General features: G+C 41.3%; 1 protein-coding gene across 4 annotated transcripts in view; it reads right to left on the bottom strand.

Moving 5' to 3' along the window:
- Nucleotides 1-15,736, bottom strand: part of LOC118372902 (netrin-G1-like) — an 808,457-nt gene that overhangs the window by 1,052 nt on the left and 791,669 nt on the right. Inside the window, exon 7 of one of the 4 annotated variants that reach the window (XM_052499374.1) lies at nucleotides 11,490-11,624. The exons of the other annotated variants lie outside the window; for them this stretch is intronic. Within the exon in view, the coding sequence (XP_052355334.1) occupies nucleotides 11,490-11,624 (135 nt within the window). The remainder of the gene's footprint in view (nucleotides 1-11,489; nucleotides 11,625-15,736) is intronic. 4 annotated transcript variants of the gene reach the window in all.

Genomic DNA, 15,736 nt, shown 5'->3' with positions numbered 1-15,736 from the left:
GACGGTGCACTGCTCACTACTCTGACTGTTATGTTGATAGACAAAAAGTCCTGTGATCTGAGCTGATTTTCATCTCATGGTCTAGGCAGTGCAAAAACTCAAGCTAACAGCATTAAGTTGAATTAAGCATTTTCAGGACTTTGCAGATCAATCATCAATAACATGTATTTATTACGTGCAGAATTACCAGTGATACAAATCATCAATAACATGTATTTATTACATTCAGAATTACCAGTGATACAAATCATAGACGTCAGTAATTTATACTGGTTAGTAAAAAAACTAAACAACATCAACAATGTGTCATTTTAACTGTAGAAAGACTGAACTGAAATACAACAAACTAAAACAGTACTAGAGACTGTAAAATATTTTTTTCCAACTAAATGTAAAACCATCTGATTCCCACAGTTCAGAGGACAGGCAGGATAAGGATGGGAGACGACCACAGTTCAGAGGACAGGCAGGATAAGGATGGGAGAAGACCACAGTTCAGAGGACAGGCAGGATAAGGATGGGAGAAGACCACAGTTCAGAGGACAGGCAGGATAAGGATGGGAGAAGACCACAGTTCAGAGGACAGGCAGGATAAGGATGGGAGAAGACCACAGTTCAGAGGACAGGCAGGATAAGGATGGGAGAAGACCACAGTTCAGAGGACAGGCAGGATAAGGATGGGAGAAGACCACAGAACAGAGGGCAGATAAGGATGGGAGAAGACCACAGTTCAGAGGACAGGCAGGATAAGGATGGGAGAAGACCACAGTTCAGAGGACAGGCAGGATAAGGATGGGAGAAGACCACAGTTCAGAGGACAGGCAGGATAAGGATGGGAGAAGACCACAGAACAGAGGACAGGCAGGGGATGGGAAGACCACAGTTCAGAGGACAGGCAGGATAAGGATGGGAGAAGACCACAGTTCAGAGGACAGGCAGGATAAGGATGGGAGAAGACCACAGTTCAGAGGACAGGCAGGATAAGGATGGGAGAAGACCACAGTTCAGAGGACAGGCAGGATAAGGATGGGGAAGAAGACCAGGCAGGATAAGGATGGGAGAACACCACAGTTCAGAGGACAGGCAGGATAAGGATGGGAGAAGACCACAGTTCAGAGGACAGGCAGGATAAGGATGGGAGAAGACCACAGTTCAGAGGACAGGCAGGATAAGGATGGGAGAAGACCACAGTTCAGAGGACAGGCAGGATAAGGATGGGAGAAGACCACAGTTCAGAGGACAGGCAGGATACGGATGGGAGAAGAGTTCAGAGGACAGGCAGATAAGGATGGGAGAAGACCACAGAACAGAGGACAGGCAGGATAAGGATGGGAGAAGACCACAGTTCAGAGGACAGGCAGGATAAGGATGGGAGAAGACCACAGTTCAGAGGACAGGCAGGATAAGGATGGGAGAAGACCACAGTTCAGAGGACAGGCAGGATAAGGATGGGAGAAGACCACAGTTCAGAGGACAGGCAGGATAAGGATGGGAGAAGACCACAGTTCAGAGGACAGGCAGGATAAGGATGGGAGAAGACCATAATCTATAAGACCAGACATGTATTAACACCATGTTGTTTTCACAATTGTCACAATGCCAGACCATGATGCATTGCAGTAAGTTAGTAGTTTTATTTCCAACAAGATTTTGTCAAACATGTTGTCTTGACCATTTCTCTTCCTGCTGTAGTGAATGAAACTTTTCTTGTTGTGCCGGTCAAAATGGACGCCTGGTCTTTCAGCACTATATGGAAGATACACAACTAGCAACAATCATTTTCTTATTCCCATTCCAAAACAGGTCATTTCATTCTGTAATGGATAGAGCATGGACGGGCAAATTTGATGGGAGTGGGGGCCACAACATGAGGGGCCGCAGTGGCTCACGGGGTCTGCATACCCACACATGCAATCAACTGACTTCTGCAGTCAATCCATTTGTGCAGTTAAACTACATAAATCTCTTAACTAAATGCATTATACCAGTAGCCAGGGCCGGCCCTAGCATTTTGGGGTCCTTAAGTGAGATTTGGTCGGAGGTCTCCCCACATTGTGGTCAAAACATTTTATTGACCCCGTCTTGACTGCAGAGGAAGAAAATGCTAAATAAATAAAGTTCATTTCCTACAATTCCACACATTTTACTATGGGGCGTAGAGAACATTTTGGAATTTTATAAAACATTTCATACAATTCTACAAGCTTCTACTTCTACTAACTTTTATTTTCAGTTTTCCAGTTTTTAAAGCTAATTTCCAGCTATTGCATACATTTTGTCATGACTTATGCCATGATAATATGATATCGGAGTTGGAGTGACTAACAAAATCAATTGGGGCCCCCTGGAGGTTAGGGCCCCTGGGCACGCGCACTGTTTTTCCGATCGGTATCCAGCCGTAATTATTAAAAGCTTAGATTGCTGGCGAGACTTAACTTACCAATTGAAAAATTGTTAACTGACATGGCTGATTAAGTGACTGTCAGTGACTGACCTAACCAGACAAAAACTACTAATGTAACAACCAAATTTGGAAATGCCACCTTGTGTATTATACTATTCTAACTGCCAACAGTAAGTTGAGACCCCGACAGAGTTCTTTTGTGTCGTTCTCTAATTGGCCATTCCAATCGGAACATGTTCCTTTTATCATTGCCACTACATTCATTAGCAGAATGGTGAAGGAGCCATTCGCTGTGCGTCATTTTGCGGCGCCAGACCACAGATCTATACCATGTAACGAATCGCAGCTCTGCATAAAGTTTCCCCACAGCCCCGGGCCTTTTCCAAAACACTGAACTGACTTTAGATGAGTTGAGTTGAGAGTTAGGTGGGAAGTGGTATATTTAGAGCCGGGGACACCAAGGCCAGTATATTCCCAACGGAGCCAAGCTGTCAAGCAAGCTGCAGGCAAACAAACCAACAAACTCAGCCCAGCACAAAACAAAAACAACTGATGGGGTGAGACAAATAAACAGTGATATACGAGCAGGCTAGGGCCAAACCACCTCAACGTCGCACAACAAGAGATAGCCGGAGCTCATTGAGCTCTTCATGAAAGTGGAATACAATGTGAAAAAAGCAAATATCACAAGAATGACTGACACCAAGCAGTCTTCTCTCACATCATATCCACAGCTGCAGGTAATACCTTCTGATTTTATGACAACATCTTTAAAGGCTATATGTGATACAGTAATAACACTGTATGTAATAGTCTGTGCAACCCAACAGAGTTTTTATGGACACCCTGTCAAAAGACTACAAGTTCCAGAATCCAACCATCAGTTTGTGTTCGTCATCCAGCATGCCCAAGAATATGGTTTCTCCTTTCCAATGCAAATGAGACTATTAATGCAATGTTACCAAGGAAATCATCATATGGAAGGCTTGATATTAACAGCCAATTTGACACCTGACAATGACGGCACAGATTCATTTATGTTTTATCATCTGCTCTGTCTCTGTCAGAGAAATGCTATCAGGGAAATGTGCAGAAAGAGCAACCTGTTAATGGGATGTGCGTTCCCAGTTGAGGGTCAATCAAGTGATTTAATTAAAAATACATGTTTTACCCCTAGAGCCTCTGATGGTATCATGACATGAACAAGACTGTATTAATTACACATCAACCTTTTGTTTTGTCCATACATTTGAATCTCCCATTGCCCTTTTCAAAAATAGGATCATTTAGCAAACGGGGGCCATATTGGTTTTACCCTGACAAGAGGACGGTGTGTGCATATTCATTCTCTATCTACAAGCAAGGCATTTTGGTGAGACCTAGGCCCTAGACAAATGCAATTCCTATATTTTACATGGATCATTTTTTATATATTTTTTTCATGACTAACCCTTATTTACATACAACATCTGTAAGGTCCCTCAGTCAAGTATTGAATTTCAAGCACAGATTCAACTTCAAAGACCAGAAAGCCTCATAAAAGGGCAGTAATTGGTAGATCGGTAACAATATCAAATGAGACATTGAATATCTCATGGTCAAGTTAATAATTACGCTGTGGATGATGTATTAAACCACCCAGACACATGAAAGATACAGTCATCCTTCTGAACTGAGCTGCAGGACAGGAAGGAAACTGCTCAGGGATGTCACCATGAGGCCGATGGTGATTGTAAAACAGTTACAGAGTCCAATGGCTGTGATGGGAGAAAACTGAGGATGGATCAACAACATTGTAGTGACTCCACAGTAATGATTTACATGACATATGCACAGCATCCATATTGTAAACAACTCTGCACTAAAGTAATACTGCAAAAAAAAACAATGTTCTAAATTAAAAGCCGTATGTTTGGGGAAAATCCAACACAACACATCACTGAGTAACTACCGCCTTATTTTCAAGCATGGTGATGGCTGCATCATGGTATGGGTATGAATGACAATGGCAAATAATGGGGAGTTTTTCCGGATAAAAAGAAACGGTATGAAGCTAAGCACAGGCAAAATCCTAGAGAAAAGCCTTCTTCAGTCTGATTTATAACAGACACTGGGAGAGTTCACCTTTAATCAGGACAATAACACAAAGGGCAAATATAACTGGAGTGTCTTACCAAGAAGACAGTGAATGTTCCTGAGTGGCCAAGTTACAGTTTTGACTTAAATCTGTTTGAAAATCTATGCTATGATTTTAAAACTGCTGTGTAGCCAGCAGCACCAACATCTTTTCAGAGCTTGAAGAATTATGGGAAAACGGGCTACATAAAATTGCACAATCCAGGTGTGTAAAGAGACTTACCCAAGAGGACTCACTGCTGTAATCTCTGCCAACGGTGTTTCTAGCAAGGAGCTGAAAATGTACGCAATGACTATATTTTTGTTATTTCATTTCTATCAATCTTAAAATAATAATAATAATAGTAATAATTTAAAATCTTCCACTTTGAGTATTTTATGTAGTTTGTTGAGCAAAAAAAAATACAATTAAATCCATTTTAATTCCGCTTTGTAACTACAAAATGTGAATAAATCCAAGGGATATGAAAACCTGTAGTTATATATTATAGTCAATAATGAGTTGAGAAATAATTTCTGAATTCCTGTTCAGAAGAGAAAGTTATAATAATAAATATTACCCTTATAACGATTACTAATATGATATTGTTCCACATATTCAGCTTAAGGTGAATGCACCAATTTGTAAGTCGCTCTGGATAAGAGCGTCTGCTAAATGACTTAAATGTAAATGTAATGTTTTGCAAATGTTTTGATGTTCATTTTCAAACTAAATAATGTTGTACTTTTAATTACAAATGCCATATTTCACATTTTATTGAAATGTTAATTTGTTACCTGTAATGTGAACAACTAAAATGCTGGAATGCCAATGGTGCACAGTTCTACTGCTCCAGCCACAACTGCTTTGTAGCATGATAACATTGGCTGAGAAGATGCCTTGGTCAATCAAGCTAACCTTTACATGGTAGTTACAATAGCTAATGTGGTTAATGACTAGACGTGTCTTTGTAAAAGTATACTTCAAACAACTTATAAATAACGTTTTTTTTGTAAAGAAAATTATTTTCCAATTTATGAGAAATACACAGAAAAGGTACTTAAGGTGTACTCAAAGTATTTTTGTTTTTCTCTTTATCTAATATATAAGAATATACTTAAGTACAGAAGAAGTTTCCGAAATTAGATACTTTGTGTTTAATATACTTAATATGCTAATAAAATTGTCATTAAATGCATTAAATGTATTTAAAATTGATCCAATTTAGATCATTTTAAATATACTTCAAAAATGTTAATGAAGTATGATTAGTATATCTAAAAAATAAAATAAAAATCCGCTTCTGTCTAAAGACTGCATTAGTCAGACCAAAAGAGGCTGAAATGATTCTGTCTCGACCGTCTGGTGTTGAGAGATTAAGAAAAAACGTATTCCACTTGCAGGAGAGTTACTGTTCCCTGATGCCCTAGCCATGTTGCAGAGCCCAGGAGATGTGGCCTTCCGGACACACGAACAACACCACCTTCATTTTGGCCCGCTGCTCACAGCCTAACTTTAGCGGTTGGAGCTAAGGTAGGCTGCAGTAAGTGAAGGGTACAGTTTTTACAATACCTCTATAATCTCCTAAAGCTTTTGTTTTTCCAGCGGAGGGTACAGCTACTACAATCTAGGGCCCTTTTTCATCTTGAGGATTAGTATGACAAAATCATTCAAGCATTCAAGCATTGTGGCCAAGGACAAGGCATGGTTGAAAATAGCCCCATGTCAGACTATATAAGGTGTTCTAAAGTGAAGATAGTAGACTGTTGAAGAACAGGGGTGGCAATCTTACCGGCCCTGTTCCTTCCAATCTCTCACGTTCACCATCCCATATGTGTAAACAGACGCTGTGCAGAGAATAAACTGTGAGGTGTATTGGTTTTGTCTTCAATATGAGGGATAATATTTAGAGAAGGAAACCAATGAGTTAGGTGTGCCTCTTTGAGAACGGGCTCTATTTGAACAGAGATTGTAGTTTTAATTGCGTTCGCCAGTCTGCCAGCAGACTGAGATGATCATATGAGGTAGGTAGAATTGAGTGAAATCTGAGGGGAACCAGATATAGGTCTACATTAATTAATGTAGGTAAGGACTCATTTATAATGGGCCATATTGTTTGGTAATGTAGGTTTATATATAGCTTTTACAGCGTTTGAAATTGTATAGCCTCGTGACACATAGTCATCAACCAAAATGATAAGCATCTCCATTTGTTCATTGACAATCTACAATAATCACTGTACACAGCCCATCTGTAAATAGCCCATTCAAATACCTCATCCCCATATACTGTATTTTTTTTCTGCTATTTTGTACAACAGTATGTCTACTTGCACATCCTCATCTGTACATCTATCACTCCAGTGTTAAATTCTAAATTGTAATTACTTCTCCACTATGGCCTATTTATTGACTTAACTCCTTACTTCATTTGCACACACTGTATACAGATTTTATATTGTGTTGTACGCTTGTTTATCCCATGTGTAACTCTGTGTTGTTGTTTTTGTCGCACTGCTTTGCTTTATCTTGGCCAGGTCGCAGTTGTAAATGAGAACTTGTTCTCAACTTGCCTACCTGGTTAAATAAAGGTGTTCTCAACTAGCCTACCTGGTTAAATAAAGGTGTTCTCAACTAGCCTACCTGGTTAAATAAAGGTGTTCTCAACTTGCCTACCTGGTTAAATAAAGGTGTTCTCAACTAGCCTACCTGGTTAAATAAAGGTGTTCTCAACTGGCCTACCTGGTTAAATAAAGGTGTTCTCAACTAGCCTACCTGGTTAAATAAAGGTGTTCTCAACTTGCCTACCTGGTTAAATAAAGGTGTTCTCAACTTGCCTACCTGGTTAAATAAAGGTGTTCTCAACTGGCCTACCTGGTTAAATAAAGGTGTTCTCAACTAGCCTACCTGGTTAAATAAAGGTGTTCTCAACTTGCCTACCTGGTTAAATAAAGGTGTTCTCAACTAGCCTACCTGGTTAAATAAAGGTGTTCTCAACTTGCCTACCTGGTTAAATAAAGGTGTTCTCAACTAGCCTACCTGGTTAAATAAAGGTGTTCTCAACTAGCCTACCTGGTTAAATAAAGGTGTTCTCAACTAGCCTACCTGGTTAAATAAAGGTGTTCTCAACTAGCCTACCTGGTTAAATAAAGGTGTTCTCAACTTGCCTACCTGGTTTAAAGGTGTTCTCAACTAGCCTACCTGGTTAAATAAAGGTGTTCTCAACTTGCCTACCTGGTTAAATAAAGGTGTTCTCAACTAGCCTACCTGGTTAAATAAAGGTGTTCTCAACTGGCCTACCTGGTTAAATAAAGGTGTTCTCAACTAGCCGACCTGGTTGAATAAAGGTGAAGTATATATCTTTTTCAAATGCATGATTGCACATATACAGTGTCGAAGACAGTTTTTCTAAAACCTTACTTCCCTCCAGCTATGTATAATTATTGTGCTTGAACCGTTGATGTGTGTCTAGCTAGTGTGGTTAGACTGGTTTCACTGAGCAGATACAAAGAACATTCTCACTAAGACAACCGGGTTAGACTGGTTTCACTGAGCAGATACAAAGACCATTCTCACTAAGACAACCTCCTAGCTAGCCTGGATAGACTGGTTTCACTGAGCAGATACAAAGACCATTCTCACTAAGACAACCTCCTAGCTAGCCTGGATAGACTGGTTTCACTGAGCAGATACAAAGAACATTCTCACTAAGACAACCTCCTAGCTAGCCGGGTTAGACTGGTTTCACTGAGCAGATACAAAGAACATTCTCACTAAGACAACCTCCTAGCTAGCCTGGATAGACTGGTTTCACTGAGCAGATACAAAGAACATTCTCACTAAGACAACCTCCTAGCTAGCCTGGATAGACTGGTTTCACTGAGCAGATACAAAGAACATTCTCACTAAGACAACCTCCTAGCTAGCCTGGATAGACTGGTTTCACTGAGCAGATACAAAGAACATTCTCACTAAGACAACCTCCTAGCTAGCCTGGATAGACTGGTTTCACTGAGCAGATACAAAGAACATTCTCACTAAGACAACCTCCTAGCTAGCCTGGATAGACTGGTTTCACTGAGCAGATACAAAGACCATTCTCAAAGACAACCTCCATTAGACTGGTTTCACTGAGCAGATACAAAGAACATTCTCACTAAGACAACCTCCTAGCTAGCCTGGATAGACTGGTTTCACTGAGCAGATACAAAGACCATTCTCACTAAGACAACCTCCTAGCTAGCCTGGATAGACTGGTTTCACTGTGCAGATACAAAGAACATTCTCACTAAGACAACCTCCTAGATAGCCTGGATAGACTGGTTTCACTGAGCAGATACAACAGAACATTCTCACTAAGACAACCTCCTAGCTAGCCTGGATAGACTGGTTTCACTGAGCAGATACCAAGACCATTCTCACTAAGACAACCTCCTAGCTAGCCTGGATAGACTGGTTTCACTGAGCAGATACAAAGAACATTCTCACTAAGACAACCTCCTAGCTAGCCTGGATAGACTGGTTTCACTGAGCAGATACAACGAACATTCTCACTAAGAACCTCCTAGCTAGCCTGGATAGACTGGTTTCACTGAGCAGATACAAAGAACATTCTCATCAAGACAACCTCCTAGCTAGCCTGGATAGACTGGTTTCCCTGAGCAATTACAAAGAGCATTGTTTGTCACGTGCGTCGAATACAACAGGTCTAGTAGACCTTACAGTGAAATGCTTATTATTAAGCCCTTAACCAACAATGCAGTTTTAAGAAAATAACAACAACAAAAAAGTAAGAGATAAGAATAACAAATCATTAAAGAGCAGCAGTAAATAACAATAGTTATACAGGGGTACCGGTACAGAGTCAATGTGCGGGGGGTTGAGGTAATGGAGGTAATATGTACGTAGAGTAATATGTACATAGGTAGAGTTATTCAAGTGACTATGAATAGATAATAAAAGAGAATAGCAGCAGCGTAGAAGCCACTTGATTAGCTGTTCAGGGAAGAAGCTATTTCTTGGACCTAGACTTGGTGCTCCGGTACTGCTTGTAGTGAGGTAGCAGAGAGAACAGTCTATGACTAGGGTGACTGGAGTCTGACAATTTTTTGGGCCTTCCTCTGACACCGCCTGGTATAGATGTACTGGATGGCAGGAAGCTTGGTCCTGGTGATGTACTGGGCCTATACGCACTACCCTCTGTAGTGCCTTGCGGTTGGAGGCCGAGCAGTTGCCATACCAGTCATTGATGCAACCAGTCAGGATGCTCTCGATGGTGCAGCTGTAAAACTTTTTGAGGATCTGAGGACCCATGCAGGACCAATGCCAAATCTTTTCAGTCTCCTGAGGGGGAATAGGTTTTATCGTGCCCTCTTCACGACTGTCTTGGTGTGTTTGGACAATGATAGTTTGTTGGTGATGTGGACGCCAAACAACCTGAAGCTCTCAACCTGCTCCACTACAGCCCCGTCGAGGAGAATTGGGGCGTGCTCGGTAGCAGCAACATTATGTACAAAACAAGTTACGAACAACGTGAAAAAAACTAACAAATTAGCATGGTTGGTTAAGAGCCGATAAGCAGGCAGCCATCCCCTCTGGCACCATCATTCTGCTACCCACAATGCATGTGTGATTGTGATGGTGGAAATGATGCCAGTCACACTCTGATAGACTGTCTTCAGTAACCATTTAAGAATGATACAGACTCTCCATAGGCATTTCAGCGCCAAACAAGCGCTGCCCAAAAGGTATCCTATTGGTTAAAAGGTATCCTGTTGGTTAAAAGGTATCCTATTGGTTAAAAGGTATCCTATTGGTTAAAAGGTATCCTATTGGTTAAAAGGTATCCTGTTGGTTAAAAGGTATCCTATTGGTTAAAAATCCTATTGGTTAAAAGGTATCCTGTTGGTTAAAAACATCCTGTTGGTTATGGTGAAAAGTCTAAACATCCAGTGAGAGGTTGACCTGTTTGATGGCACCTGTGGATCAGCAAACCCACATTGACTGTATCAGGCACTCTATACTAGTAGAATAATACACTGACCTATGGATATCCCTTCTCTACTTAATGCTAATGATAATGATAATGCTGCCTGTAAATAGAAACTGTTGGGACAACACACTGGCACTTGAACACTGGAGTAGCTACACGCTGGCATTGGTCAGCATTATCTGGACATGAGGGTAAAGCAGACAGCGATGGTGGAGAGAGAGAGAGAGATGGCTGCTCAAACAGCTACCCTGCAGTCCCTGTCATGCTACAGCCAGTCAATATTAGCTCATCTGTTGTGTTCTAGGTTTCAGCTCAGCTGAATAACTGATTTCAAAGCATCAAACAGTGGAAACCGAGAGAAAATGTTTTAGGTCTAAATCTCTGCAGTTAAAGCGGCACAACCTTGAGTCTTAAATTGAAGTGAATAATTGAAAAACAGCTCATTTCTGGTTAGTCAATGTTAGTCAGGGTTAAATACATAGGCCTACTCCCCGCATTAGTGGGGACAATTCAAGCTGAACATGCCTACAAGTCCAAGCAGTGGCAACAAAAAGGAGAAAGTAGGTAATGAGAGAGAAAGAGGTAGCGATAGAGCTAGAGACACAGTAGAGAGTCAGAGATAGAGGTAGAGATGCAGTAGAGAGACAGAGATATAAGTAGATATACAGTAGAGAGACATAGATAGAGCTAGAGACACAGTAGAGAGTCAGAGTTAGAGGTAGAGATGCAGTAGAGAGACAGATAGAAGTAGATATAAAGTAGAGAGATAGAGATAGAGGTAGAGATACAGTAGAGAGACAGAGATAGAAGTAGATATACAGTAGAGAGATAGAGATAGAGGTAGAGGAAGAGGGACAGCTATAGAGGTAGAGATACATTAGAGAGATAACGATAGAGGTAGAGATACAGTAGAGAGATAGCGAGAGGTACTGGTTGGGGTCCGAGCAGAGTAACAAGAGGGGTGTGGTTCTACTTACATTTGCAGCCATTGTCCCACAAATATCCTGGCAGACAATCTCGACACTTAGCCCCTGTAGTTCCCGCCTTACATTTACAAAATCCTGTGCCATTACAGTGAAAACTGTCTGAGCCAGAAGGATTACAATTACAGCCTGTAGAAACAAGGCACAAACATGCTGGAGTACAGGGTGGTGATTTGGCTTCTTAGAGCAGAGACTCCTGCCTTTCACTATCACTGAGGATTTATTTCTAAGCAACATATTACTTAGAGAATTAATACTTGAGACATTAAGCACTGTAAACATTATGTGGATAATTAAAACATTTTTGGCATTTTAACAAGTTACATTTACAGTGATATAAGCAAAACCTTATTTTGTTAAATATGGTAGCCATATTGTAAAAAAGGACATGACATTAAGTCTACATATTTTCTCTCTGACAAGTTTTTTCTGATGTGAAAGTTAGAGGGAAACCATGACGACAGAGAAGGTGGGACAGAGACAGTAGATGTAGATAGAGATGTCATAGGGATGAAGGATTACATAGCCTGGACTTGTCAAGTATGATTCAGAGAAAGTTTGAAATGTGTCGAAAGTGGCACCGTAACATTGAAATGGGCATTGTTGTACTGTAATATACAGTACCAGTCAAAAGTTTAGACACACCGACTCATTCAAGGGTTTTTCTTTATTTTTACTATTTTCTACATTCTACGTAGAATAATAGTGAAGACATCAAAACTATGAAAAAGCACAAATGGAATCATGTAGTAACCATAAAAGTGTTAAACAAATCCAAATATATTTATTTTTGAGATTCTTCAAAGTAGCCACCCTTTTCCTTGATGACAGCTTTGCACTCTCTTGGCATTCTCTTAACCAGCTTCACCTGGAATGCTTTTCCAACAGTCTTGAAGGAGTTCCCACATTTGCTGAACCCTTGTTGGCTGCTTTTCCTCCACCTACGGTCCAACTAATCTAAAACCATCTCAATTGGGTTGAGGTTGGGTGATTGTGGAGGCCAGGTCATATGATGCAGCACTCCATCACTCTCCTTCTTGGTCAAATAGCCCTTACACAGCCTGGAGGTGTGTTGGGACATTGTCCTGTTGAAAAACAAATGATAGTTCCACTAAGCGCAAACTAAATGGGATGGCATATCGCTACAGAATGCTGTGGTAGCAATGCTGGTTAAGTGTGCTTTGAATTCTAAATAAATCACTGACTGTTTCACCAGCAAAGCACCCCCACACCATCACACCTCCTCCTCCCTGCTTTACAGTGGGAACCACACATTCGGAGATCATCTATTCACCTACTCTGCGTCTCACAAAAACACAGCAGTTGGAACCAAAAATCTCAAATTTGGACTAATCAGACCAAAGGACAGATTTCCACCGGTCTAATGTCCATTGCTCATGTTTCTTGGCCCAAGCAAGTCTCTTCTTATTATTGGTGTCCTTTAGTAGTGGTTTCTTTGCAGCAATTCGACCATGAAGGCCTGATTCACGCAGTCTCCTCTGAACAGTTGATATTGAGATGTGTCTGTTACTTTAACTATGTGAAGAAATGATTTGGGCTGCAATATCTGAGGGTGGTAACTCTAATGAACTTATCCTCTGCAGCAGAGGTAACTCTGGGTCTTCCTTTCCTGTGGCAGTCTTCATGAGAGCCAGTTTCATCATAGTGTGTGATGGTTTTTGAAATTTCCGAATTGAGTGACCTTCATGTCTTAAAGTAATGACGGACTGTCGTTTTTCTTTACTTATTTGAGCTGTTCTTGACATAATATGGACTCGGACTTTTACTAAATAGGACTATCTTCTGTATACCACCCCTACCTTGTCACAACACAACTGATTGGCTCAAACACATTAAGAAGGAAAGAAATTCCACAAATAAACTTTTAACAAGGCACACCTGTTAATCGAAATGCATTACAGGTGATTACCTCATGAAGCTGGTGAAGAGAATGCCAATAGTGTGCAAAGCTGTCATCAATGCAAAGGGTGGCTACTGTGAAGATTCTATTCTATTTAGATTTGTTTAACACTTTTTTGGTTACTACATGATGTGTGGTCCCCCACTTATATTGCATGGGAATATAACCCTGCTGAAAACCCATTGACAAAAGTACAGGGCAAATATGTTTTTGTTAATTTGACTAATACCTCAACTGGACATTATCTGGGTAAAATAATGTGTTAACAAAATGAAGCATCAACCATCATCAGACACATCTAAAATGGCCTTCACCATCATCAGCCACATCTAAAATGGCCTTCACCATCATCAGCCACATCTAAAATGGCCTTCACCATCATCAGCCACACCTAAAATGGCCTAAAATGGCCTTCACCATCATCAGCCACATCTAAAATGGCCTTCACCATCATCATAAAAGCCACACCTAAAATGGCCTTCACCATCATCAGCCACATCTAAAATGGCCTTCACCATCATCAGCCACATCTAAAATGGCCTTCACCATCATCAGCCACACCTAAAATGGCCTTCACCATCATCAGCCACATCTAAAATGGCCTTCACCATCATCAGCCACACCTAAAATGGCCTTCACCATCATCAGCCACATCTAAAATGGCCTTCACCATCATCAGCCACATCTAAAATGGCCTTCACCATCATCAGCCACACCTAAAATGGCCTTCACCATCATCAGCCACATCTAAAATGGCCTTCACCATCATCAGCCACACCTAAAATGGCCTTCACCATCATCAGCCACATCTAAAATGGCCTTCACCATCATCAGCCACATCTAAAATGGCCTTCACCATCATCAGCCACACCTAAAATGGCCTTCACCATCATCAGCCACACCTAAAATGGCCTTCACCATCATCAGCCTTCACCATCATCACATCTAAAATGGCCTTCACCATCATCAGCCACACCTAAAATGGCCTTCACCATCATCAGCCACATCTAAAATGGCCTTCACCATCATCAGCCCACACCTAAAATGGCCTTCACCATCATCAGCCACATCTAAAATGGCCTTCACCATCATCAGCCACATCTAAAATGGCCTTCACCATCATCAGCCACACCTAAAATGGCCTTCACCATCATCAGCCACATCTAAAATGGCCTTCACCATCATCATCTGAAATGGCCACACCTAAAATGGCCTTCACCATCATCAGCCACATCTAAAATGGCCTTCACCATCATCTAAAAGCCACACATCAGCCACAAAATGGCCTTCACCATCATCAGCCACACCTAAAATGGCCTTCACCATCATCAGCCACATCTAAAATGGCCTTCACCATCATCAGCCACATCTAAAATGGCCTTCACCATCATCAGCCCACTAAAATGGCCTTCACCATCATCACCACATCTAAAATGGCCTTCACCATCATCAGCCACACCTAAAATGGCCTTCACCATCATCAGCCACACCTAAAATGGCCTTCACCATCATCAGCCACACCTAAAATGGCCTTCACCATCATCAGCCACACCTAAAATGGCCTTCACCATCATCAGCCACATCTAAAATGGCCTTCACCATCATCAGCCACACCTAAAATGGCCTTCACCATCATCAGCCACACCTAAAATGGCCTTCACCATCATCAGCCACACCTAAAATGGCCTTCACCATCATCAGCCACACCTAAAATGGCCTTCACCATCATCAGCCACACCTAAAATGGCCTTCACCATCATCAGCCACACCTAAAATGGCCTTCACCATCATCAGCCACATCTAAAATGGCCTTCACCATCATCAGCCACACCTAAAATGGCCTTCACCATCATCAGCCACACCTAAAATGGCCTTCACCATCATCAACATTTAAAGCTCTAACCAAAGTTTGTGAGCATATAAGCCTTACAAAACTCTTCTTTCCCTATCTGAATGTTAGCCACATAGCTCTGAAGCCTTTTGTAAGATATATCTGGGTCCGAAATGTCACTCTATTGCCTATAGGGATGAGGTGAAAAGTAGTGCACTATGTAGGGAATAGGGTGCCATTCTGGTCAAAAGAAGTGCACTATGTAGGGCATAGGGTGCCATTCTGGTCAAAAGAAGTGCACTATGTAGGGAATAGGGTGCCATTCTGGTCAAAAGAAGTGCACTATGTAGGGAATAGGGTGCCATTCTGGTCAAAAGAAGTGCACTATGTAGGGAATAGGGTGCCATTCTGATCAAAATAAGTGCACTATGTAGGGCATAGGGTTCCATTCTGGTCAAAAGTAGTGGACTAAATAGGGAATAGGATGTA

This window comes from Oncorhynchus keta, chromosome 4, assembly GCF_023373465.1.
Source record: "Oncorhynchus keta strain PuntledgeMale-10-30-2019 chromosome 4, Oket_V2, whole genome shotgun sequence".
Taxonomy (NCBI): Eukaryota; Metazoa; Chordata; class Actinopteri; order Salmoniformes; family Salmonidae; genus Oncorhynchus; species Oncorhynchus keta.
Note: the sequence above shows the minus strand (reverse complement) of the source record. Positions and strands in the feature narration are given on the sequence as shown.